The sequence below is a fragment of the Glandiceps talaboti genome, chromosome 17 (genome assembly GCF_964340395.1).
Source record: "Glandiceps talaboti chromosome 17, keGlaTala1.1, whole genome shotgun sequence".
Classification (NCBI taxonomy): Eukaryota; Metazoa; Hemichordata; class Enteropneusta; family Spengelidae; genus Glandiceps; species Glandiceps talaboti.
The window spans coordinates 19,764,709-19,792,591 of record NC_135565.1 but is presented as its reverse complement, the minus strand read 5'-3'; the positions used below and the strand labels follow the sequence as shown (position 1 = coordinate 19,792,591).

The window sequence follows — 27,883 nt, the reverse complement described above, 5'->3', positions numbered from 1 at the left end:
TACAAGTTTTGACCGTAGTTGGCGCTATCGCCAACAACCCTGACGCCTGTAACTATCTCTTCACTGGGCACCAGTCCTTGAAATTTGACCATACATACTGCTGTTATTCTATATATGTGTAAAGAATCGTGTATTTGGGAACAAGCAACAGGTCCATTCGTGAGGGTGGGGGTGGGGGTGGTTGTGGAGGTGTAAGTAAGGATTTAAACACACTTTTAAGACACACAGGGAATCAGAAAGAGGAATAAGTACTGGTGGGTTTGTGTGGGTAAGAAATAGAAATTTTATTAATATCCAACAAGAAACTGTTACAAGAACTTCTGAAATGTATGTGAAGTTAATGAAGAATCGAAAACAATTCATTTGAAAGATCACAAATGAGGTAAATTAATAAAATTAGGAAAAAATCTAACTTTTGTACATACATGAATCTCTTAATGTTAAATAACAAATACAGGAATAAAACAGCCCATTTGTCAAGTCTAACTTTTATCTATTGTGTAAGTCAACCTCTTTATTTGGCAATTCTACAACGTCTACATTCAACCTCTTTAATGTACATTTAGTGCTGCAACTATATCATTGCGTTCTTATGTCAGTGTTTTTGATAAAATTTGGGGAACAGACAGGGGGAAATCTGATAGAATTTGCATAGATTTCCATACCTTGGTGCCATTTTTGATGGTGGGGAACCTCTGTAAAACACCTAGGGAATCCTGGTGAAACACCTGGTAAACCACCTGGGGAACCCTGATGAAACCACCTGGGGAACCCTGATGAAACCATCTGGGGAACCCTGGTAAACCACCTGGGGAAACCCTGAAGAAACCATCTGGGGAACCCTGGTAAACCACCTGGGGAACCCTGATGAAACCATCTGGGGAACCTGGTAAACCACCTGGGGAACCGTGATGAAACCATCTGGTAAACACTTGGTGAACTTAAAGCAAATTTTACCTACTTGCTGCCCTTCACAAAAACACTGGCAGTGACAGTTTGAAAACGTTTGATTGATGTAAATGTGAACTGAGTAAAGTAATAACTGGAGAACTAACAACACCCAATTGGTTACCATTACAACAGATATCATGCATATACTCACCCACAATTTTTGTTAATAGTTGAGGATAAAATGCCAAAGATATACTAGGATGGAATAATATAATTAACATACAAAATAATTTTTTAGTGCAAATACAAAATGTAGATGTACATTAAATTGGTTATATAAATGAGAATTGGGTATTTATTTGGATTTGTAATTTATAAAACAATTTTATCATGGCCTCCTACTTGACAATTAATGTGAAACAACAAAGACTAAGTCTGTGTTTGTAACTCCATAAATTGCAAAAGATTACTAAACATGTACAAATATTTGTTACTGTACGTACAATAACAAACTTTTTACACATTTGTTTAGCTTTTTGCAAAGTGTTGAGTTACATTACAAACACAGACTTGGTCTATGTTGTTTCACATTTATTTTTAAAGTAGGTTGCGATGATAAAATTGTTTTATAAATAAAAAATAAAAAATAAAAAACCCAATTCTCATCCATATGGCCAATTTAAGATGAAATACACACTATCCTTCTTTCAATGTGATACAAGGTCTGTAGTTGAAGGAATATCTTCGTTTCTTTCTCACTTTTCACCCTTTTTCCTAACTGTGCTTTTTTCTTGCTGTTTGAGTTCAATCTAGTATTCTACCCAGAAAATATTCCTCATCCTTATTGCCTGGTGTGTTTTTTCTTTTCTGTCCGTGGTGTGACCGAATAACAGTATTATTCATGTTCTGTGACAACTGTGACCCAACTACAGAGAGATACAACCAAACACACAGTTTGTATTGATAGTGTTCTAATCTAGGAGAAGCATCTATAGCATCAAAAATCTAGCCGATATCACGAATCAGACAATATCTCGGCTTACAGCATTCTTACACTTAGCTCTTCCAGTACAAACTATTCAATTTACCAAACAAAAAACTCGTGAGTAAGGGAAATACTATGCCATTATGTACAAAAAACAAATTATCAAATGTTATAATTACAAAACACCCTGTATTAAAAAGAACACTGTTTACCTTTTGATAACTCACACGACTACAAAGTGTATAATAGCAGAAAATGTACGACACATGGTCACAAACTGGAATGTGATATGCAGTCTTATTCTTTACCTATACAAGTTCTCTACCTGTAAGTGCTGCCACATACAAGTTCTCTACCTGTAAGTGCTGCCACATACAAGTTCTCTACCTGTAAGTGCTGCCACATACAAGTTCTCTACCTGTAAGTGTTGCCATATACAAGCTATCTACCTGTAGTGTTGCATTACACAAGATCTCAATGAAAACTAACAAATATATAGTTTTAGAGGTTGTATATGCACACGTAACAAGACTAGTTTTTTATGTGTAAATAAAACTGTATATCAAATTCCAGTCTTTAGGTTATAAGATATACATACATATAATATTAAATGAGTGATATTTTAAATATGTAATATTTGTAGCCATTCTATTATTTCACTTCAAACATAATTTATATATACATTTCGGAGTAATCACACAATAAGGGGTACTATACATCAATTTTGATTAATTCATAACAAGTAAAAATCAGAATTTAGAATTCAAATCAATGTAGAAAATTTTAGTGTCACTGTCATGACAACAGCTGACAAATTAATCCTTGTAAACATCTGCCCTCTAGAGGGCGCACATGTACATGTACTTCTTTCATATTGTTAAAATTTCCGAAATGGTATTCATTTTTAGAATTCATTGTTTTTAGATTTCATAGCTAGTCAAAGGATCACAATTTGTAGGAAATCATCTAGAGAATAGTAATTTAATTTAATAATACCATAAAGTTTGTCTTTTTCATAGAAAATTTTGAGTGATTTACAATAAATTTGAGACCATAGAACAAAAAATGAAAGTAAGACTGAGGGGAAGAAAGACTATATCGGTGTATATATTTATAGGTTCAGCCTAATTCTGATAAAATAATTTTTAAAAATGTATCAGAAAGAATAGGAATGAAAATCAGCCAAAGATAATACAGATCTGTGTTCTGTCTATTACTACAACTGAATGGTATGAGGGTACCGTTTATTAAAATTTAGCATACACAGATAAATTGCGTAACACGTTGCGGTGGTATTGCCAATAATCTGGAAAAAACACTCTCACAACAGGAGTACTATCAATTAGAATTTTCAATCTAGCTGCCTTCAGTACCATGCTATCACCCCTACAAACATAATAGAATGTTCTTACTTTTTGTCAGGATGACTTAGTCATTGTTGAAATAGGTGTGGTAGGCATTGTACTGGAGGGACCACATAACTTTGCCTTCGACTTGGTTATTGATAACGTATCATATCATAAAAGCCTCTGCAAGTGTTCTTAGGTATTTCACTCGAGGTCAACGGCAAAGTCACTTATTATAATTTCAAAATGTGAATATGACAAAAATTCATAAACACATCATAAGAAACCAATATAATGTGATTTACTTTGGAATGTGATTTATAAAACTCTAGTTTGTGATTTGGTGGCATATAGGTCTCCTGTTGTGGCTTGATGGTGTCTTCAGAACTCATCTATTTTTTCCCCATCAACCCACTGTTGACAAAAAAAACAGAACTTATTATTACTGAGATGCCATTACAATATCAAAGGCTGTTGAGTAACCATGGCAACAATATGGCAAATGACCAGTCTCACTTGTAACCATGGCAACAATATATGGTGTGTGACAAGTTATTTGTAACCATGACAATAATGGTGTCACAAGTTTCACTTGTAACTACGGTGATGAGAAAGTATGTGTGTAACTGTCACCGTCTCTTGTAAATAAAGCAATGATAAGGTGTATACGATAGATGTGATTAGTAATAATGGCAAAGGTAAGTTGAGTATTTCAGAACTGTGTTATGTGTTTATACCTTGCTTGATAGTTACTATAATGGTAATCCTCACAAAACATTTCTTACACTCTATAATTCATTAAGTGAACGACTCGTGATATCAGTAACAACAGATCTCATTAATTATAAAATACATCTTTGCAATGTTGTAACCATGGCAATAATATGGTGTGATACATTGTTCTGGTGAACACAAATATCAATTATATATAGATACACTCTATTATTACTACTACTACAGGAATCAAGCTACAAACACACTAAGATAAACACAAACTAAATCTATTGCTGCTGTATATAGTAGATTACATGAGTTGGTGACAGCAGTACATGTACCCTGTTTAAGTGGACATAATGCTACAATATGGCGCCGGTGCATGGCGACACGATTTTGCGTGCTCTTAGTATTTTTCTTTTGGTATCGTTATTCATCATTCAATCATTGGGAATCTATACCTATAGAAGAGAGGAACTCCTTGTGCTCCGTACCAGCAGTGGTGAGCCGAGCGAGGATGTGCTATCACGTATTCTCTGTTGACGCATCAATCTCGTGTTAGGAGTCCTCTACAGAATATTGTTTTTGTAAATTTTTCATTACACGCAAAATCAATGCACATTTCATTATATATGTATCAGTATATATATGACAATAAAATACATATCATATATCATATCATAATCATCTCGCAATCAAGATAGTATAAAACCTGAATGAGGTTGAATGTACATCGCCACTTGAAGAAAACTTACAACATCAGAGATGCCACCCAGCTGTGAGTGTAACTGTAACAAGTTTATTTATAATTTATATCAACATATTGCAACAATAACTTTAGTTTGTGTCTATCTTAGTTTGTCTGTAACCTGATTTCCATAGTAGTATATCAACAATAGTTTTAGTTTGTGTCTATCTTAGTTTGCCTATATCTTGATTTCCATAGTAGTATATCAACAATAGTTTTAGTTTGTGCCTATCTTAGTTTGCCTATATCTTGATTTCCATAGTAGTATATCAACAATAGTTTTAGTTTGCGTCTATCTTAGTTTGCCTATATCTTGATTTCCATAGTAGTATATTGACAATAGTTTTACTTTGTGTCTATCTTAGTCTGCCTATATCTTGATTTCCACAGTAGTACATGGTACAGGCTATACCTCAACAATCAAACAATTAAACTGTCTTCAGTTCAATACTTTCTCAAAGATTTCTGAGAAGAAAACTTACCCCAGGATATCAATTGGCAATGGGAATATGATAGTAGAGTTCTTCTCTGCTGAGATGGTGTTCAAAGTCTGTAAGTAACGGAGCTGTAAAGCAGATGGTGACTCACTGATGACATCGGCAGCCTCTTTCAGGGCACGTGAAGCATTCTGTTCACCTTCAGCAGCAATTACCTTGGTAACAGCAAGAAATACATGAACTATTAATGGTTGTCATTGTTACATGATAAACAAATGCTACAATGCAACAAAAGGTAGCGAAATAAAGATATCTATTTCCAGAATTTAGTTCAGAATTCTATTTCCTGCCTACATATCAACACATGATCACACACCCAATTACACATTTACAGATTTCACTCATTGGGCACAACTACCCTGCAAGATCTCTACTGTATAGTTCTGAACTTTAACATTCATGCACAAATTTCCTGAATATGGCATGTATGGAGAGACACGCAATGCATCTTGGAACCGACAACAGGTCTACTGATAGAAGGTGCTCTTTGAATCTTTTTATGATATCTTATCATTATAAAGAGAGACAGATGCAGCCATTAACACAGATAATTGGCTGTGACCTATGACCTTTGACCTACCTTGGCTCTAGCCTCTCTGGCAGCCTCAGCTTCAGCAGCCATGGCACGTTGTAGTTGAACTGGCAGACGTACATCCTTACTGTAATTGGTCAAATACAAAAACTTAAAATGTTAAAGGGGCACAAGCTGAGATTAGAAACCTTTCATTCAAATGAAAATACTTGGTGCATAAAATTCGAAGAAACTATTATAGTATAATATTAATGTCAATGTATGCCTTCAATGACATTATAAGATGTCTTCTGGTTTTGTCAGAACAGTTGATTGCCTAGTATAGAGTCCTCAACATTATTGATATGTTTTACAAATTATGCCATCAGCTGGTTTATATCTTGTGACTTAACAATACCAGGTTTGAATTCAGTCAATTGCAAGTGATGGATATGTAGAATACTTCAAATCACTAGTCACTTTTAAATTTCGCCTAAATCTCGGTGGTATTGGTTTCTTCTCATCTGATGTACACCCATTACAGATTGGAAGAACAGTTTTATATTGTCTTTTTAAGTTAATGTCAGTTTTCGCATTTACTATTTCTTACAAGACTCCACAATTCTCGTGATTCTATTATTTATTGCTAGAATACATAAAAAAAGTATATTGTTGGCAATGAAAAAATAGGTGGGGTCAGGTAACCAGAACCAAACAATGTTTTTTAGGCCAAACCATTAGTACAGTCATTGAAAATTGTTAAAATACCATTCGTACATGTTAATCAGTGGTCAGTTGTATCCAGAAGTAGAACAGCAACAGGTTGAAATTGTGATCACATTAGGGCCACTTTTTTTAGGTGTGGACCCAAAAATATATTTGATTGAATTTATTGTATCATATAATGTGTACAGTTTCACAAACAGGTTCAATCATCGGCGATTCAATACTGCTCAGGGTATATGGCATAAAAAGGAAGTTACTGGGGTATTATATATAATCTACCAGACATTCCGGTTTCACCTACTTCAGCTGAAAGGAGTTTATAAAAAGATAAATCTCATTTTACACGAGTACTTCCTCTAAGATATTTTGTGACTGAGAAATAAGATTTACTGATTCACATCCCATTTATTATCACTTGAACACTGCACTGGACTTTTCCTTTAAACACTGCTGTCACACCAATACAGTGTAACACTGTAACATACAAAGTAGGTACAGTGTAACACTGTAACATACAAAGTAGGTACAGTGTAACACTGTAACATACAAAGTAGGTACAGTGTATCACTGTAACATACAAAGTAGGTACAGTGTAACACTGTAACATACAAAATAGGTACAGTGTAACACTGTAACATACAAAGTAGGTACAGTGTAACACTGTAACATACAAAGTAGGTACAGTGTAACACTGTAACATACAAAGTAGGTACAGTGTATCACTGTAACATACAAAGTAGGTACAGTGTAACACTGTAACATACAAAGTAGGTACAGTGTAACACTATAACATACAAAGTAGGTACAGTGTAACACTAATATACAAAGTAGGTAGTGTATCACTGTAACATATAAAGTAGGTAAAGTGTAACACTATAACATACAAAATATGTAGTGTAACACTGTAACATACAAAATAGGTAAAGTGTAACACTGTAACATACAAAGTAGGTACAGTGTAACACTGTAACATACAAAATAGGTACAGTGTAACACTGTAACATACAAAATAGGTAAAGTGTAACACTGTAACATACAAAATAGGTACAGTGTAACACTGTAACATACAAAATAGGTACAGTGTAACACTGTAACATACAAAATAGGTAAAGTGTAACACTGTAACTCTGATGCAATTGAATACCTGTACATGCTGTAAGATCAGCTCAATAAAATCCTGTGATGACTACCTAGTCTTATTTGAACTATATCTCACCAAAACACTCACTATTATCACAAGCATGTGATTCACCACAACCACTAACTAATTTTAACAAGTTCCATACCTGTTTTTTAACAGTACATACACACAAGCCAGCTCATCTAGTGCTTGATCTGAAGGCCCAAGTACAAGACGCAAGGCCCTGTGTTTATGTGTGTACATGAAGCAATATGCAATATGCAACAAATTGCTTAGAGCTTTGCTCATCAAATTTCCTTGACTTGGACTAAAGTCTATCAAGGGATTTGTTTAATTAAATATTGTATCTTTGGTTTTCAAATTTCATGAGAAATATCATATGAATAAAGAATATTCAAAGGCAATTTACCCTACGCTATATTACCTGGCATGTTGCCAAATGTATCAGGTCAATAAATATGTGAATACATACATTTTATATTGCCATGTCAATTTTCTCTGTCTGTATTGCATTTTAATAATTTTCTTGCCGTGTTTTTATTCCTCTCTCCATTTTGTTGAATAGCTAAAGGCCAACCCAATTAACTAATTGGGATACATCATCCTACTGAAGTAAATTTTAATTGAATTCACTCAACTGTGTAATAATTTGAAACACTTTTTATGATCAAGTACAGTGATCCTCCTTGTTCAGGTGAGGTTGATTAGATCATGAATATTCATGAGATAATTAACTTGTTTTTATGATGATCAAGATACAACATAATGACAGGGTTCAACTCATGTTATATCTCGCTACCACTGAAATACCATATTCATTGTCTGTGGTAGTAAGAAGAATTAAAAGGACAAATAATTTACAAAATTGTTGAAGTGTGCAGTGTTCTTCATTATTTATAACTGTAACAGTTGGGTCAAATTATTCTCCCGTGTATTTGCATAACAGTAGCTAAAGGGACGACATGAAACTTGTGCATAACTCGACCGAGCATAATGGCTGCACTTTTTATTAATGGTTGGCACTGACCAGTGCTGACAAGCATGGTGAGGACGCTGTATGTACAAGTATTCAATGCTAACAGAATTACGATTTGTGCTTCATTTTACTCACATTTCAACACGCTCCACTTTAATACCCCAGGGGTCAGTAGCATGATCCAAACCAGTCTACAGTGTCAAAATGATTAGAAATGAAGCAATATTAACTATATACATTGTACATGATAGGTTAGGAATGTATGTGTGTGTGTGTGTGTGTGTGTGTGTGTGTGTGTGTGTGTGTGTGTGTGTGTTGGGGGTCTGGTGTTCAGTGTTCAGACAGCGTACTTACATTTCAACACGCTCGACACAAATACCCCACGGGTCTGTGGCTTCGTCCAACGTTGACTACAGATCGCAAAACAAATGGAGCAAAACATCGTTGATTAGTGTGTATGTGTGTGTGTGTTCACTTGGGGTCATAAGATGAAATAATATACAAGAAAAAATGCCAGCCATTTTTTACATAAATGAAAAAATAGAATAGAAAAAATGCTGATAATCTACACTTGGCCTAGACTCTTGGCTTGATTGATTTCAAGTAAGTCCCCTCAACACCCATTTTGACTGTTTCCCAAAGTTTCTGAACTTATTAGTTTATAATTTCACATAATAACTAGCTCAACCTATTCAGGTATGTTCTAGTACACCATGAAATTGTTCCATTTGTGATTGGGTGATCTTGTTCACCTACTATGTTTACGTCCAATAGCTCAACTCTTCTTGTTCATTCTAATCACATGATGATATCATCTGACACAGTGGGCAAGTTTAAATGATAATCCCAGTAAGAATTTGCACCTGTTTTCTGGCCAACACTTTATTGAAGTAAATTACTCAATTAATTCAACTGTCGAGGAGAGTGTTGAGAGGACAAGGCTGAAACCATTCAAGTGAAGTGACCTCAGTAAAGACAGTTTTATAGCCTTGGTTTGAGAACGCCACGACTGGAAATGAAGTCATTTCCATAAACTATTGCTTCTGAAGAGTCATTAAATGATTTTACATGACAGATGTTTTACACTGAAAGGCATATAAATGGACATTTGGGGCTCATGAATATTCAGTGTGCAACTTAAATACATTATTTCTGATCATTCCCATGATGCAATAGCCCATAGCAAATATACCCTATACAAAAACATACAGGATGTTTCTCTGTAATCACGATAGATGATGTAAAAATCATAAACTGACTCTTTAGAATCCATCGTTCATGAAAACGCCTCTATTTCCTGGAGTGATGTTCCCTTTAACAGAAAAAGGGCAATCAATTAAAACTGACATAGTTGTGACCTTGTCTACACAATGTGACAACTTTTCTTTACAAAGGGTGAACAAAGGTATATAATCTCACCAACTTACTGCCCTAAAAATTAATACAGACATAAAACTATGGAACCATACTGAAATGCAGGCAATAGAAGGATGGAAAACATACTACTAAACACAGATGTAGATACACTTGTGAAATCATGTGACAAGGGTGAACGTGGACAGATACATACAAGATAGGAATGTAAGGTAATTATATTGTACATTGTTACAGCAGCTGGGTATTCAGTACTGAAATGTAAAAGTATACACTTTGGTCAGTTCAGAAACAAGTATGTTAGTTAAGGTATGTTCAGACTGAAGTTCATCTACATTGATAAAGTTAAGTTTATAGTAAGTAAAGTTATGTTACCAAACATATACATTGAAAATTGGTACCTGTAATTTCTAGTATGTTATCAATAAAATACTCATCAATTTCTCAAAACAACTTTCAACATGCTCTTGGTACTACCTTGATATTGCCATATTTTTTTTTTTGCGTTCATAGCTTTGGGTGCTGATTGGCAGCAACAAAGACCAACTGATCAGGGGTGAACAAATCATTTTTGTGAAATGGTGGTCCCCGGACCAGTGCCTTAAAAAATCCAGTGGTCCTGCTGAAAGAATTAGTGGCCCTAGGTCCCGCTAATGTGAAACATTAAAATCTTGCATATGAATCTGTATATTCAGACGAGTTTTCAAAACACAGTTATTAACAGTAAGGTACTGGTCCAATGGACCAGACAAGGTAAAATGTGTGAGGTCCGCTCAAAAAAATCGCTAGTTCCTGACCCAGGACCAGTAGATTTCTTCACCCCTGCTGATATGATGTACACTGTACAGTGCCATTATGTTTTGTGTTCATTACTTTGAATGCTTTTTCAAGTTATTGGCAGCAAGCTGCAAATACTGACTGATATGATGTACATTACCAATTTGTTTGCGTTTATTGCTTTGAGTGCTGCCAAAGATTGACTGGCATGGTGTGACATACATTGAATTGTACAGTACCTTTATTGAAATAAAATCAATCCAAATACTCCAAACATATCAATCATGACTTGTTTAACATACCTGCATTGTGTGACTAATGCTCTCCCTGTCAGACAAAATCTCAGCCAGACTCTTGGTTCCCAGGACGTTACGCAGAGTTGTTTGAGCCAAGAGACGGGTGGAATGATGAGCATTCTCCACATTAGCCACAGAGATAGTGGCATTATTTATACGGTAGTAGATGACGGCATCTACAGAGACTGTCACACTGTCTTTGGTCAAAATCTGTAAAAGTTAACAAGTCAATTTAGTTATGAGTCCAGTGGTGAAATGTATCAGGCTAACAGCTATCACTCTATAGAAGCGTAATGGAGCTGAACAAGAAGTATCTAACACTAGTAACAGTCTAACACACACACACACACACACACATACACACACACACACACACACACACACACACACACACACACACACACACACTCACACACACACACACACACACACACACACACACACACACACACACTCTAATTATTACCTTTTGTTCCATTTCTTTGTGTCTGTTTGTGTATATGTATATGTGTATATATATACAAACATACATATGAATATAAGTGTCTTGCTGGAGAGAACAGTGCTCGATGTAAATATTAGTAGCAGAGCATTATAGACTTAATTCAAAAGAATAAGGATGTAATAAGTTGTTACTCAGAGTTTCATGCTTTGAGGTTGAGTTACTAATATATATATATATATATATATATATATATATATATATATATATATATATATATATATATATATATATATATATATATATATATATATATATATATATATATATATATATATATATATATATATATATATATATATATATATATATATCTATATCATAAATACAAATAATTGCAAATCTTCACCTGTGTGACATCAAACAGGGCAGATCAAAAACCCATATCACCCCTGTTCTATCGAACTATTTTTTCTCCCTAGATACTGTATTTATTAAACTAGGTGTGATTGACCACTTTTAATCTCACCATCTTGGATATTATAATAGTAAATATGAAATCATGCCATTGTGTAAATACAACTAAATTATTACTGTTTGACAACCTGTCACATTGTTTGTAACTTTAAATAATGTAGTCATGGTTACAAAGTCTTTATATAGTCTATCTGATTGACCAAGATTAGGTATTAACATAACAACAATATAACTCAACCATCTTTTGAAAATGCTATTTAGTCTAGATTACACATTGCTATTGCTAATCTATCGTATCATTACTCCCTAAAACTTTTATGAATATTCAATTAATTTATAAATTCGAAAATTTCTGAAAAAACTGCTTGTAATTTTCGTCACGTGTTACAAATATATTTTACTCTAGGTAATTCACACCAGGTGTTCAAACGTGACATAGTGTGTGTAACGACACAAAAGACTAAATTCATTGCACCATGGTATTTAAATGAACCTTAGTCCTAATTATGTATTCATATTAAGATCAAGACGATTCTGTGCAGGTTAATGATTATAAATAATTTTGTACAGCAATAAAATATTTGGATAAATACTATCTTTATTTAAATCCTGAGTCTTTAAGTTTTCTTCAGTTATGTGTTATATTATGTTAATATATGTATGACTTCAAATGTTGCCTTGGACAGGTGTATTCATTATATGGTAAGTACACATGCTTATGTGCAAACACATTGTACTGTATTTGTGTTGTTAGTTTGTTTGGTAAACTTACCTCCTGTGGTGGGACGTCAAATGATACTGTTCTCAAGTCAACTTTGGTGTAGTCCTCAATGCATGGCAACACAAAGAAGATACCTGGTGGAAGGAAGGAAAGAATAAGACAGTCAGAAAAGAAGGAATGATTGATGAGTGAGTACTTTGTAAATATAAATAATCTAGAAATATTGACAATATGCTGTGATATGTCATATGGTTTAACTTTTTTTTTTCTTTTTTTTTAACTTTTTTTTTTATTTACGTACAAAACAAAGAAGTATACAGCATACAAGGAAAAACAGAACAAAAAGAATATAAAGAAAGGCTAGAGAAAATTTGACATATGGTTTAACTTTAATATTAACTGGGTACAGATAAATATCAAACCGAGCAAAAAGCTGTCACAACAACCCCCCCCCCCCCCACACACACACACACACACACCATCTGTACATCATTAGTCCCATTAGCCTGTCCATCATTAATTTAATTTACAACATGTGTTGTAACCCTATATCTATATGAACAATGAGGATCAGAACCCTGGGAAATTCTGGGATTGGAAAAAGTTAAATGTGTTATAATAATAATAATAATATTGTTGGTTTTTATATAGTGCTTTCCCACTCTGTGCTCAAAACGCTTTACAACAAATGTTGATGTTAATGTCGCTAGTATGGCCCTATTTGTTTGTTTGTTTATTGTTTCTACTTAATTGAAGTAGAAACTATAGATATAGACACTATTGCTGTTGGTGATATCAACATAAGTAATTGGGCACCATACCCAGAATTCCCTAACCCAGTGTACAGTTCATGTCAAGGCTTAATTATGGCAATTCTATTTCTCTAATTTGTAGAGAGTTCCTTTGATGTAGAGATGTGAAAGTGACTTTTCATGCCACACTGGACATAAACTAAAGGAATGCACTAGGACAAAATCAGCCTTGCTTTTGTTCCTGTTTAGATACAGGAAACCTTTAATAATCACTCAGTCATCAAAATCTCTATACACATTTCTGCTTTGACACAACTTACCAGGTCCCTTGGCACCACCAGATGAAAGTCGTCCTAACCGGAATATGACAGCACGTTCATACTCTTGGACAACCTGACATAAGACAACAAAAACATACAAGAATCAATTATAACATGCATTAGCCAAGATGAACAAAAATATGAAAAATATCCTGTGGTTATTCTACGTCATCACAACATGCATAATTTATATCATGACCAGGCATGTTGATTATGATATCACTGGTTCTGCTGTGTTCGAATACGAGTCAAAACATTCAAAATTGCTATTAATTTCCCCAATTTTTCTTTTGATATTACTGACGCTAATATAATTATATTATTCTCCGATATTTTTCTTCATTCTATTCAGCTGGATTTGTGCTGTATATATTTACCATGTTATGTAATACAAAATGTAATCCTGTTTTGCTCAACCTTAAGTATTTAATCAAATTAATGGACAAACAATTATCCACCTGGTAGAGAGAGAATTGAAAACAAAATTAGAGGGATTAAAGGCAAATTGAGTGCCGAAATAAATAAATTCACAGTAGTATATACATATAAAATTTACACTCATCCATGACTACGTGTATAATCTATTTTTTACTTCGATTTGTTGCTTAAAGTGGCCATATGGATGAGGGTTGGGTATTTATTTTGGATTTTTAATTTTATCAAATAATTTTATCATGGCTTTCTCCTACTTGAAAAATCAATGTGAATCACATTGACCAAATCTGTGTTTGTAACTCAATAAATTGCAAATTATCAATAAATATGTAAAATGCTTGTTAATGTAAGTACAATAATAAACTTTTTACATATTTGTCAGCTTTTTGCTATGTATTGAGTTACAAACACAGACTTGGTATTTGTTCTTTCACATTAATTTTTCACGTATGAAACCACGATAGAATTATTTTATAAATTAAAAAATCCAAAATAAATACCCAATCCTTATCCGTATGGACATTTTAACATGTTGAAGCATATATAATTGTAAGTCATTCAACTTTTACAATAAATCCTCAAATATGCCAAACATGTTAATTTGTTAACATATAGTATGTAAGTGCAAACAGTCACATTTCCAGGTGTAACTAATTTATCTTGATAACGTTAATCAACATGTAGTTAGTAGTTAATTTTAGAAGTAAAATTGATGTGGTCACCGTAAATTCTCTTCTGTACATACACATACAAATGCTTTCAGCACTGATCACAATATAAGTACATTACATGCTAACACTAAGCGTTTTATTTTCAACCATAATGTAAACTATCTTGTGGCAAAAAAGCTCATTCAACACATCAGGACTGAACCATATGTGTACTAATTGATTCCTTCTCTGTATTCAACTTTGGTTGTACATACTGTATACATACTGAGTCAAGTACACAAAATATTTAGCCGGATTCAGTGTTACTAAACTATATTTTATGCAAACAAATAATTTACCTGAATCAACAAATTTTTCAATGTCACTCCACAATTTTTAGTGGGTAAAAAATATTGACTACAGTGCACTAACCATAATGCTGTTATAAGTTAAAATACTGGAATACTGATACACATATTTTTCTTGCAAAAAAATTTTTGATACTAACAATGTATAACTCCACTTTGGCAGATAGAAATATTTGACTACCCGGAAGTGTAATTAATTTACAGTTATATCACTTGTAAATTCACCAATCATTTAAAAATACATTTAATTGAATAATTAGTAAATCTGCTTCAGTTACCAGTGAAAGTAAATTTCATTTACATGCAAATTTATGTCATACAAATATGATTCCATCTAATTGTATACATTAGAGCCAAAACACATGCAATCCCAGAACTACGTAAATAGTGAACATACCACAACGATAAATCTGTCTTAATACATGTATCTACAGCTACCAGTCCATTTTCAAAAATGGTTCTGGCTTTTGAGTTTTAAAATAACATACATTCATGATTCACTGTACTTAGTAAAATGGTGAACATGGCATAAAAATATACCATAACCAATACTTTCTTTATGAAAGGCTGGCCTGTCACTTTGATGTATAGCTGTTAATTATTTTCATTCACTAGTTCTTTATGTATACAGTAGAGCATATTGTCCATAAAAGGCAATTATCAAATCAATCGCCCCACCAAAAAAAACAACAACAACCATATATGACTATTAATATTTTCATAATTGCAGTTACATTATCAAATTAAGTTGTCAGTCATCTGAACATTGAGTTATAGTTCTGACTTGACAGCCTTCAGGCTATATGACAGTCACAAAGTCATACACACAACGCCCACAACTATTTACAGTAGCCTGTTATATACTATTAACATATACATCAAAACTGATGCTAAGTAATAGGATTGGTTTCCATGGAAACTGTCATTATGAGCAATCCTCTTGAGTATTCCTAAGCCATTGTTATTTCTTTACAGCTGTATTGCATATACACGTTTCCATTTATTCAATAAATAAATAAATAAATTAGTTGAGTACAGAACTCAGAAACACACATACTAACATGTCACAAACCCGGTATCAACTTCAAGAGCATTAATAATGTTGCCAGGCAAGAGAACTAAGTATTGTGGTCACATGAGCATACATTTCTACAAAACTGCCAACAAACACACAGGCAGCTTTTCACAGTCACTCTCAAAGAATTTCCCACCTCAGGGCCTAAGTTGCATAACACATTTTTCAGTTGTCATACAAATTTGAGAACACATTTTTCAGATGTTATACAAATTTGAGTTCCAATTTGCCTTCAGTTATGAAATGGCCATCAAGAGAACTCTTGCCTAGCACATCTTAATATTCCCCTAAGCAATTAATGTACATTTTACAATACCCAAAACCCTATACACCAAAATGGTAACAACGCTTTCACTATTGCATGCATGATGTACATGTAAATACATACATATGTATGTACATGTATCATGTGTGCTAGTCTGGATGTCAACGTGTGAATCGTAATGATTCCATATTGGAACTATAGATTACATGTGTACGTGAGTAGGTATAAATACATGTAATGTAATGTATGTATGAATGTATGTATGTATGTATGTATGTATGTATGTATGTATGTATGGATGGATGTATGTAATGTATATATGTATGTATGTATGTATGTATGTATGTATGTATGTATGTATGTATGTAATGTAATGTAATGTATGTATGTATGCATGTATGTATGTATGTATGTATGTATGTATGTATGTAGGTATGTATGTATGTATGTATGTATGTATGTATGTATGCATGTATGCATGTATGTATGTATGTAATGTAATGTATGTATGTATGTATACATATGTATATGTATGTATGTATGTATGTATGTATGTATGTATGTGTATGTATGTATGTATGTACATACATAAGTATATATATACTTGTATCTATGTAATTTCCTGTATTTCTGAAATTCTGTGTATTCACATACGTACATTAGCACATACAAATGTACCTATAAAAAATACAACTGTAGTTAATACATACCTTGATACACACACAGATTGATAACGGAAGTGTGAAAACGAATATAATATATGATAAGAACACAAGAATGTAGCCACAACAACCAATAGAAGCATCGTTGTCTCCACCTAAATGGGGAAAACAAGAAAAAAAAAATTACATGATGCACCATGGCTTCACAAACTAAATGAAGATTTCTAACTTTCAACTCAATTCATGATATGGTGCCATCAATGAAATCCTGTCAGTTGTGGGTCAGTCGTTTGTCAGTCGATTTAGAAAAAAAAACCAATATACATATAACATTTCATTTTGCTCAAAATTTCCATGCAAGGTGTATTTAATACTATAGCAAAATATGGAAATGCCATTCAAATATCTTCAAATAACTACACATATATCTAAATAGTTTGTTTAAGAAAATCCAACTTTGGATTCTGACATTTATATTTCACTAGTGTAGTAGATTTAGGTACAAACAGAAAAAGAATCAACAGAAAAGTGTATTTTACATAACATGCTAGTATTGTGTTTTTCAATGTGTGTGTTTTTTTTCCTCTGTCTGCCTGGTAGGTTTTGGGAAAATTCAAGGATGACAAACAAATTATGTAATTGATGAAGCCAAGCCATACAGTGCAATAACATGGTTATAGCTGTCAACTTGTCTCATTGAGATTGAAAGACTAAAAGTGAAATCGATGGAGTCCAAGGCTCTGAGCACAATTGATTGCAATGAAAGCAATACATTACATGGTTTTAATTGCTTGATATCTATAATTAGCAACTCACACAGTTTACAGTTATTAGTGACATTCAGTCACGGTTGCTTGGGATTTTGTGTCTCAAAGGATAGAATATTCAACAAACATAAAACAGTATTTTCATCTCAGTAAATAGTTAAAACAGAATGTACATCAAATGCACCCAATATCATATTGCTGTTGATACGTACATGGAAATGAATATAAAATAAACATATCAATCATAATGGTGATATTAGGTTTCTGTATGTGTACTTTCAATGTGATCCAGCTGGCAACAGCAGTATTTGGGTTACACACAAGAATTATGCCCTCAAAAGCCTTTATATAGCTTGTCTTAGTGTGATGTTACTAATCTCATGGTTACGAGGGATAATTTGAAATGCATATTGCTTCTGCATAACCCATAATAACATAGAATTCTTGACACCTGCAATAGCATTTCATCTCATGTGCTAGAGGGTCAATAGAACAAGACTGACTTCTTCTCAGTACGTGCAATAGCGTTTTACCTCAGGCTAGAACATCAAAATAGAACAAGGAGGTCGACTTATTCTCACATCCTCCTATTATATAGTTATGTATGTGAAGCACACGGAGCAGAAGTTATGGTGCTGACCAAGAAATCGAATGTTCATTATTTTCATGATGCGCCTCGTCAGTACTATTCTATTTCAGGTTTGGAGAATTCTTGACACATACATGTGTACATGTATGAAGCAAGAATAATACAGAAGAGTGTGATGTTACTTCTCAAAGTTATCAGCAATAATTTTACATGCTTCACTACATACATGTACTGTGGCCAAGGAAGTAACCCAAGCATCACAGCTATTTGAATATGAATTGAACGGAATGTTTTGTTATGTAAATTAGCTGTTTTTGTTTTCTTACATTTCTAGCATGTCTCTGGGGAGAACAATGGAAGCAAAAATAAATTAAGAGGCAAATATTGAGATCTGGCCAATATCCAGGTATAACACAATTTAATAGAAAAGAGGTGAATATTTGGTGAGACAGATTACATTACAAGCTCTTCTGTCTGAAACCTAATATATACTGCAAACCTAGATATTTTTGCCACCATAAAATTTTGCGATTTTACAGTCTTCAGCTAGTCCTCAAAGACTAATTTTTACCAATTACCAGACTGATACATTGTGTTCAGTTCATGTACATTTGTACAAGATATTTTAGTCACTACTTGTTTCTACGAATTTGTTTTCCAGCGTATAATGAAAATATCTCTTTAACGAAAATGTCCAGGTTTATAGTATACAGTATATCAGCTTTGCAGGGCCAGTACGTGTATATACATGTACTCAAAGGGGTACATACAAGGTGACTCCAATCTCCACCCCACCCTACTTATTTTACTACAGATATAGACATTTCATGGACATCAATACATTAGCATTTTTGTAATATAGATAGCTGTGTAAACATGGTACCTGCAAATGTTTGGTAACACAATGCACAACTGACATATTTTTTTTTTTAATCTACATTGAATATATCGCACCAGGAGGTCACAAATATGGCAGATGTATGTTATTGTATGTTGCATTGTTGTTACCATGAAATCTTATATTGGAATGATAGTCGCATGTTATGGGTTATAATTTGCTGAAATACAAGTCGTTCATACACATGTACATGCAGTCACAATATACTAATAATTGTCATGTGCATTTTACTGTAAAAATATCAGAGAATTTATGCTTCCAGGGGATTATCAGTTGAATGGCTATGAAGGGATTATGTTAGCTTTTACTAGTGTTGGGAAATCAATAAGCACTGCTGTACAATCAACCCCTCCAGCCCCAGTGTCTCGTTGTTGGCATGATTGCTACAAAAATGACTATTGACTGTCAAGGGCATGGTTGGAAGTACAGTATGTGGGGGGGGGGGGGTATCTAAATTGAACAGGGTGGAATATCAACTGTTGTTAAGCCTCCCCACTCTTGAATTAAAATACTACATGGAAAATGAAATGCAATATTATTGTGATGGTAGCATATGTGTGTGTGTGTCCTTGCATTCATGCATGTGTGTGTGTGTGTGTGTGTGTGTGTGTGTGCGTGTGTGTGTGTTTTATTCTATGAGACTATGCCTGCTAGATCCAAGTATTTAGACCACTCCTTGAACTTGTGATTAGAAGTTCAAACAGAGGTCATTATGTGGATTACCAATCAAATAGACAGAATAATTTCCGCTTCTGATGTTAAGATTGTTGTTATGGTGATACTTGTTAATTGTTAGTACTTGATAAAATACTAGACCTTGTCCTGAATCTTATGTTTACTATTGTGTAAGATTAGGTGGCTGGTCTTATAAATCAGCATTGAAAGGCTGACATAATGGTCAGTTTGACACCTATATTATAACATAGTTATATTTGATTGGTTGCAACCCAGTGTGGTTGCTTATGTGGGATAGTGGGTAGATTCGTACAGTCCTGATAACCACAGGCACTCGAATCAATTTGTATTATTATTTTTTTTTAAATATAGGGCAAGTATAGACTATACTTACCTTACATTTTTTTTAAATCATACAAATTGATTCAAGTGCCTGTGCTGATAAGGGCTGAACAACACGAAGTATCTTACACAGTCTTAGCCTAGTGTTATCCTTCATCAATCTCAATGATATCTCTTTAGATACCACATTGGCATACAGACTTATTTACTACTAGTTACAAGTACAAGTACATGTGTTTTGTATGTGGTAACTAAGGCGAGATCACTTATACCTAATTACCACAACAAAACACTGTCTTTTGTTAGAAACACAATTAGGTAGACAGGCACCAGTCCCTTTAGAGATTGTTTTGTTTCATAATCTTCAAATGTTTGGAATTTGTTTTTCATTTCAAGTTATATTTCATACAAAAAGAACACACCTGTGTTAAAAAAAGATTCTGCAAATAGTGAAAAACGTACAGTCTTGAGCAAGTCTAACTGGGAAGGGGAGGGTACTGTAGCCATCTTTAACCTTGGATATATTGTTTGTGCACACCTTATATGAATTATACACAAAATGTAGTTCTGACCACAACAACATTTACTATCAATGATAGGTACATAACACCAAAGTAAATCGCTTTCTGTATCTACTATATTCCTTTATAGCATCAATATCAAGTGTAAAAGTATAGTTTCATTTGCTAATTGACCACATTAGAAAGGTCACATGCTAGGCTTGTAAATACACCAATTGAAACACTATACTGTTACACTTGATATGAATGCTATAAAGGAGTGTAGCACGTAGAGAAAGTGATGGCGTATCATACACATTTTGTGTTCCCCAAGAACACTAAAAGATAGATACAGTAAGATATAGGCTTCCAACACACTAGCCATTACAAATATAAACAACACCACACTCCTACCCACAAGTAGGCACTGTATGTGCAAACACACATCACCACGGGGAACCATGCAAGCAAACTCGAATTCTTGCTAGTTTCAATTTGTATATGTCAAAATCTGAGCATGCAATGTGATGACATTAAATAGCTTGTTTGTTTGTTTGTTTGTTTGTTTGTTCCAAGGAAGTTGTGTGTGTCTGTGGATCAGTTGGGGTTGGATGGTGTTGTAATGACTGGTCTGTGGGAAGCCTGTTTCTTATCTATCTAAATTGTTCTTGGGGAACATAAAATGTGCATGTCAGTCATTCAGTGAACCTCCAATTTAGGTCCTGTAAGTTTTGAATAAATTCAGACGGGGCCTCAGCCTTTTTTGCCTGGTGTTATCCTTCATCAAATCTTAAAATCTCTCGGAGAGTTGACATCCAAAGACTTATATAATGCCAAAGAAGGTAAAACTAGAAGGTAATCTATTACATCATATAAGTTATATCAGGTCAATTATTCTCATACCCTATCAATCATACAAGTATATGCTGTACATTGTACACATGCAATCAGTATTCCAATACTATTATCTTCAGTCAGGTCAACAAGTCTTGATTGACAGTTACTTATTAAATGTAAACATCTTAATATGTGTTAGGACAGTGACAAAAAAATTACAGTTATCTGAATAGGTGGCCATTTCAATGTTGCTTCTACTTTCACATATTGTACTGTGTATAGTCATACAACATTTAAGCAAGGCGCACGCAACAAGAATTAGCTGATTTTCCGGTTCCAAGATACACTGCGCGAGAGTACGTCGCTTATGTTGTAACAGTTAGACTTGTGTTGTCTTTATTACGTTTGAAATAACATTTTCATCAGGAAATGATGGAAAGACATGTTGACCTCTTTAATTATGGGTGATTTTATAGAACGAAGACTGAACGCCATCAATGACCGAGGGATTTCACGGGTAAACCCAGGGTACAGTCATGTGACAACCATCCCCCCAGGTAGCATGTACAAACCCGTCAGGGCGTACACGATGTATGGCATTGTATGGAGAGACGTGCAATGCATGATCTTGAAACCGGTAATAGGTCTATTCCTCCTGCGGGCAATGTCAAGTGAGATTTTCGTCATCCATGGCCGCGAGCTAAATATCTAGCAATGCATGTTTGATAATTTTGGTCACTCATGGCAAATTTCTCATTGTGTGCACTGGATGTGAGCAATCGGCTCATGATTTTCTCTTAAGACATGGTGATGACGTACAGTACACATCGTCCACGCCCATTGTGTGTTGTACATCATTTCCATGCCATGAGCAAATTGCTCATGTCCAGCGCACACAGTGAGGAATTTGCCACGAGAATGACCTAATTTCACTTAAAGTTGCCTGCACATGAGAGCACATTGACGTAAGGAAATTGCCAGGAGTGAAATTTTGCTTAGCCAATTCCTCTGGTATGCACCATACTTTAACAGTTGTAATAAATCGCAAGGTTTGTAGAAATGGGTTGTTTATGTTTTCGACTTTGTGAATGTTAATTCATATCACTTGCACTAATAGACTGCACATATGTTGTCTGAACGATTGGCAGTTCCTCAAGACAGCAACCCTACTAATCAAAGATACAATTGTTGGCCTAGATTGTAAGATACATCATCATCATCATCATCATAAAAATTTATATAGCGCCAAATTCCAAAAAGTCAAATTGTTCAAAAGCACTAGATGGTGTTCAATTTACACAGAATGCTCGCATAAACATGTGATGTTTCAGTCGTTTTTTGAAGATTTCCAGGCTTATGGACTGGCGTATATCCTGTGGTAGGTCATTCCAAAGCTTTGGAGCACAGATTGTAAAGGCGCGACCACCATAGGCTTTGTTGTTAAATGTACGCTGGACTAACATGTACAATGTATGTCATGTATTGTAGTTCAGCCCTATATTCGTAATGTCAGTGCTGGCTGATAGCATGGCACAAATTTCATATCTTATACTCAGACTAATGTCAGCCAACTTCTCTAACTAGAAACTGAAACAGAGTCTGTCAAAGTACATGCTAACATACTGGAGGTAAAAACAAACCGATCATGATGTCATCTTTGGCCATTGAAATAGTAAGACAATGTCTAATATATGTAATTTAAAAACACTAATAATTAAAATATATACAAATGTATATATAATTAAAATATATACAAATGTATATATACATATATAAATATATATGTGTGTGTGTGTGTGTGAGAGAGAGAGAGAGAGAGAGAGAGAGAGAGAGAGAGAGAGAGAGAGAGAGAGAGAGAGAGTGTGTGTGTGTGTGTGTGTGTGTATACATGTGTATACTTGTTGTTGTTGTGTTGTTTGGTGGTCTGGAATTTAACTAATAAACAAGGTAGGGTCTGAATTTATTGATGAATTGTAGTACATGATAAATTATATTGGAGATTGGGACTCAATGAAAAGTGATACTGTAATTTCGCCATAAGGGACATTAGGTCAACATTGACGCTTCCATTGTGCGATCAACACAGTTGACCGCGACTCGGGCTCTGAACAAACTCAACCAATATTCTCGCGTAATTCAAAATAATAAACATTCGGTAATTATATTCAGATTAAAGCCCGCTGAAAGTTTATGTGTGTAATCATAGACCTCCACCTCTCTATGGTGTAATCAACCGGATTAACCATGATAGCCAGTACGTGTGTTAGTGTTAGTCGGTCACGCACGGTGTGTTCACAAAGCTTGCAAAGAGACACTGTCGACGTACGAGTCCCGGACTATCGTTGTAGAAATCCTCTAAAAATTATTATTTGTGGCGACCAGCTACGTGAATTCTTCATCCACAAATGACAAACCGACAGTTAAATAGGTATTTGATACGTTTATCGGTAACAATTTGGTTGTAAAATACTAAATGTACCGCTAGTGAAAACTAGGTCTTGGCTACCTGCAGGTGAAGTCACAAGACAACGTCCTCTAGGCTCTTTCTTTACACATCACCTGGGACACACGTAAACACAGGCGCGCAAACACACCAAAACATTTGAACATGGACGTCTACTTACCTCCGATAGGGATAGACATCTGATCGGTACTTTTACTGCGGTCGGCCATGTTGAATGTTTCCCTTTCGTTTGGTTCAGGAGTCACTTGATTATACGACATGTACAACTGTGTGGCCTAATCGGCTGGTCTGTCCTGGATTGGGTGTGGTGTGACGTAGTACGCCGTGATACTGCAAAACATGCAAAATACATACAAGATAATGAATACACACAACGAGCTGATATGCAAATTTGAAAAAAGAACACGTGACCTCAACGTAATGACTCGAAATTTCCATTAACACGTCTCGAGGTAGTCTCGTGAGTGTTAATAACGCTGTGCAAACAGCTACGACGACCTGTCGGACACGTAAACAATTTTAAAAAAGGAAGATGTAAAAGAAATTGCAATCGACTTCTGCCTTTTTACAGCAACCAAATATAGTTGATCGATCACAAAATTACGCGACCATGACGAATGAGTTGTGATGCGTTAACTTGGGCACCGCGAGCTGTAATACATCCCCTAGAAGTAATATATTTTAATCTTACATTTTAACATCTCCATTCTAATCATCCACTTAGGGAATACACCATCCTTGGATATAGAATATGAATGTCACGTGGCATTTATATATACACTTTACAGGTGATCAGACTGTCTGTACGTTTTAATTATAATTTTTATATGAAATATTTCAAATGTTTCACATTTTATATTTAATATCTGGCAATGACAATAATACTGTGTGTGTACAAAAAATTGACTGTACATAGGTTTAGATGGATAGCCAGAGAAAGTGTGTATTCCAATGATAGCAAGAACCACAAAGACACGTATTGTTGCTTGAGATTGCCGTTTTAGGCTATAGAAAATATCAAACGAATCCTGCAACTACAAATGTACGCTCTACATAGGGGGCCGGGGCTCGTCTTCCAACAGTGAGTAAGTTGCAATAATAAACAAGTGATCACAAAATTCTCGATCTATAAAAAAAAGAACCCAGACTAAGTATTAATTCATTTTATCTCATTTTATTGTATATTCTACATCACTTGTTTATTATTGCAACGTATTCACTGTTGGAAGACGAGCCCCCTATGCTTAGACCACTATAATGAGTTATAATAGAAAACGATGGTCCGAGCTGTATACCTTGCGTAGACAAGGAAAACAACTATCTTAAATACTTTAATATTCTGCGTGTGCTCCTAACATGCATAGTGAGTCCCTGATACAAAAGGGGTGCAATAAATAAATAAAATATTACAAGCCGCTATATAATATAGAACAGGCTAGGACAATCTATTTTATTGAAAGCACTCTTTTGTACACGTAGGACTATGAAATTATTTTCGTTATTATTCGGCCTAGAAAATTGTTTGGTTCCACCTCGTTTTACACGCCGATCCTAACTTTTTATTTTACGTATTTAAAGAAAAAAGTAATAAATTCGCGAAAAATTTGTGTGAAGTCTTGCGAGAAACAGTGGATGCGGAAACTGACATCAACTTAAAAAGACAATATAAAACTGTTCTTCAATCTGTAATGGCTGTACATCTTATGGGAAGAAACCAAACATAGACCATTTGGAAAATAACGGACAACATAACTGAACTAAACACTCACATATGAAAAAATATATTCAAAAAATAAATAAAAAATCTACTTGCCCCACCTATTCTAAAATTGAGCGTAATCGGAACCATGCATTTTTTTTGTTATTTCGGAGAAATGAGTGTCACCCGATTTTGAGACACCGGCCCGTGACCCAACAGTGCATGTGACGTCACAGCTTGTAACTCTGACGTATAACGGCGGTACGTTATATTTAGCATGTTTGAATCTATTGATTGTTCATGCATTGATTGTTTGCATGGTATTATCATTCAAATTAAAACAAATATAGGCTATAAATCCGTACATGATGTAGTCTTTGGTATAAACATGATAAAAACAATACAGGTAACCGAATGTTTGATTACGTAACAAGTTGATGCGTCAACAGTTCTTTGTAGTGAATCATAAAATAAGACGATTTGTCAATAGCATTTCGCTACAGCTAGAAATCCGCACTATTCTATTATACGCGATGTTAATTGTTATATAAATAGAAATCTAATACAATATAGAGTGCAATGTGATCTCCAAGACAAACAATACACAACTTGGTTTCCAAGGCAACCATAGAAAACAAAGAAAATGCCTAAAGTGTCGTGAAATTGATATGACTACAGGTTGAATGAAAGTTTAACGTCACTGGAATGAATATAACTGTTTGTACTCTAGATTCAACACATCCACCTCAATGTTGTAATTCATACATACATACATACATACATACATACATACATACATACATACATACATACATACATACATACATACATACATACACACACACTAGCTTAAAATATCTTGGTACAAATTACACCAACATTCAATATATATTTGATTCCAAAGTGACACAGTTCTAACACTGACTCGAAATTGTTTGTACAAAAGCCCCAAGTCTATTGAAGACAACATCGTTTATGATGCTTCGTCGGTGGAATAATTATATATCTGATCTTCAAAATATTGTTTTTTAAGTTTTTATATTTTTTGAAGGTGTCGTAGTTACTGATTACACTGTCAATCACAATCATGTGTTACAATTAAGATCGATATTAACACGTTTCTCGTTGGTCGGTTAATTATATTATCGAATGTATACTTGTATATCTATTGATAAATATTAAAGTCCAAAGTGTGTGATTTATGACATGTACGTAAAATCGACCAGATATGTAAAATACAATTATGTTTAATAATGCAGTCACAACCCACAAGTGACTGTCACTGTGGTGTAATTGGAGAGTATTATACTCAATATCTATCAACCGTATCTCATGTCGATGAAAATTGATTATCAACTCAATAAGTGAAGATGTTAGGTGTTTCATATTTCCAAATAGGAGAGAGGTACAAAGCGGGCGTCAAATTTTCCCCGTATCTATGTCATTTTCAAGACAGGTGATTTTAGGCGTCTCCATGCCAACAGGAGTGCAGACATGGATACCAAGGTATAGCAATCATATGTAATAAGTCTGAGAAGGCACCGTGGCCCCTTCTAAGGCTAGCTAAGAACAATTCTACATAATGTAAGAAATAAGGCAATATACAGAGCCCGGTTATTTATAAGTGAACATAATTTCGTCCAATGGTCATAATGATTTTTGGAAATGTCGGACATTTTAAGGAACATGATCGACCTACCTTGAATCTCAATCTAACCTCACTGTGGACCAGTATTTTCACTCTCAATGCACGGGAGACGACTGTATTCCCCACGCATGCGTAATGTAGAGTTGTCCTCATCGGTTTGTGTGCGACAGACTGTTTGATGCTCTGTCAACACCAAGCGACCTCTGCTCCACTCCTACTCGGGCATGCATCATTGATTGAAAATGAATGACTGCCTTTGATGTAGCACATTTGATTTCACGCAAACTGCTATAACAGCTCTGCCCTTTATGTGCA

General features: G+C 34.5%; 1 protein-coding gene across 2 annotated transcripts; it reads right to left on the bottom strand.

The window, feature by feature from the left end:
• Positions 1-269: 269 nt before the first annotated feature.
• On the bottom strand, positions 270-27,701 carry LOC144448709 (band 7 protein AGAP004871-like). 2 transcript variants are annotated; one of them, XM_078138998.1, is made up of 10 exons: positions 27,620-27,701; positions 24,382-24,551; positions 17,198-17,304; positions 13,695-13,767; positions 12,674-12,756; positions 10,989-11,192; positions 8,890-8,945; positions 5,762-5,840; positions 5,167-5,336; positions 270-3,636 (listed from the first exon to the last, which is right to left on the bottom strand). In XM_078138998.1, the coding sequence occupies exons 2-10, from the start codon at positions 24,479-24,481 to the stop codon at positions 3,615-3,617; spliced, it is 894 nt and encodes a 297-aa protein (XP_077995124.1). In that variant the 5' UTR covers positions 24,482-24,551; positions 27,620-27,701; the 3' UTR covers positions 270-3,614. The 2 variants fall into 2 exon arrangements, with proteins under 2 accessions (XP_077995124.1, XP_077995123.1); XM_078138997.1 differs by lacking the exon at positions 8,890-8,945 and adding an exon at positions 8,671-8,726.
• Positions 27,702-27,883: the final 182 nt, after the last annotated feature.

Excerpts from the sequence above, each read along its gene's own strand:
- LOC144448709 (XM_078138998.1), bottom strand. The coding sequence starts at position 24,481 with ATGTCGTATAATCAAGTGACTCCTGAACCAAACGAAAGGGAAACATTC. Across the intron at positions 11,193-12,673 it reads TTGACGTCCCACCACAGGAG|ATTTTGACCAAAGACAGTGT; the intron begins GTAAGTTTACCA and ends TAACTTTTACAG. Across the intron at positions 5,337-5,761 it reads CCAGAGAGGCTAGAGCCAAG|GTAATTGCTGCTGAAGGTGA; the intron begins GTAGGTCAAAGG and ends GCTGTTACCAAG.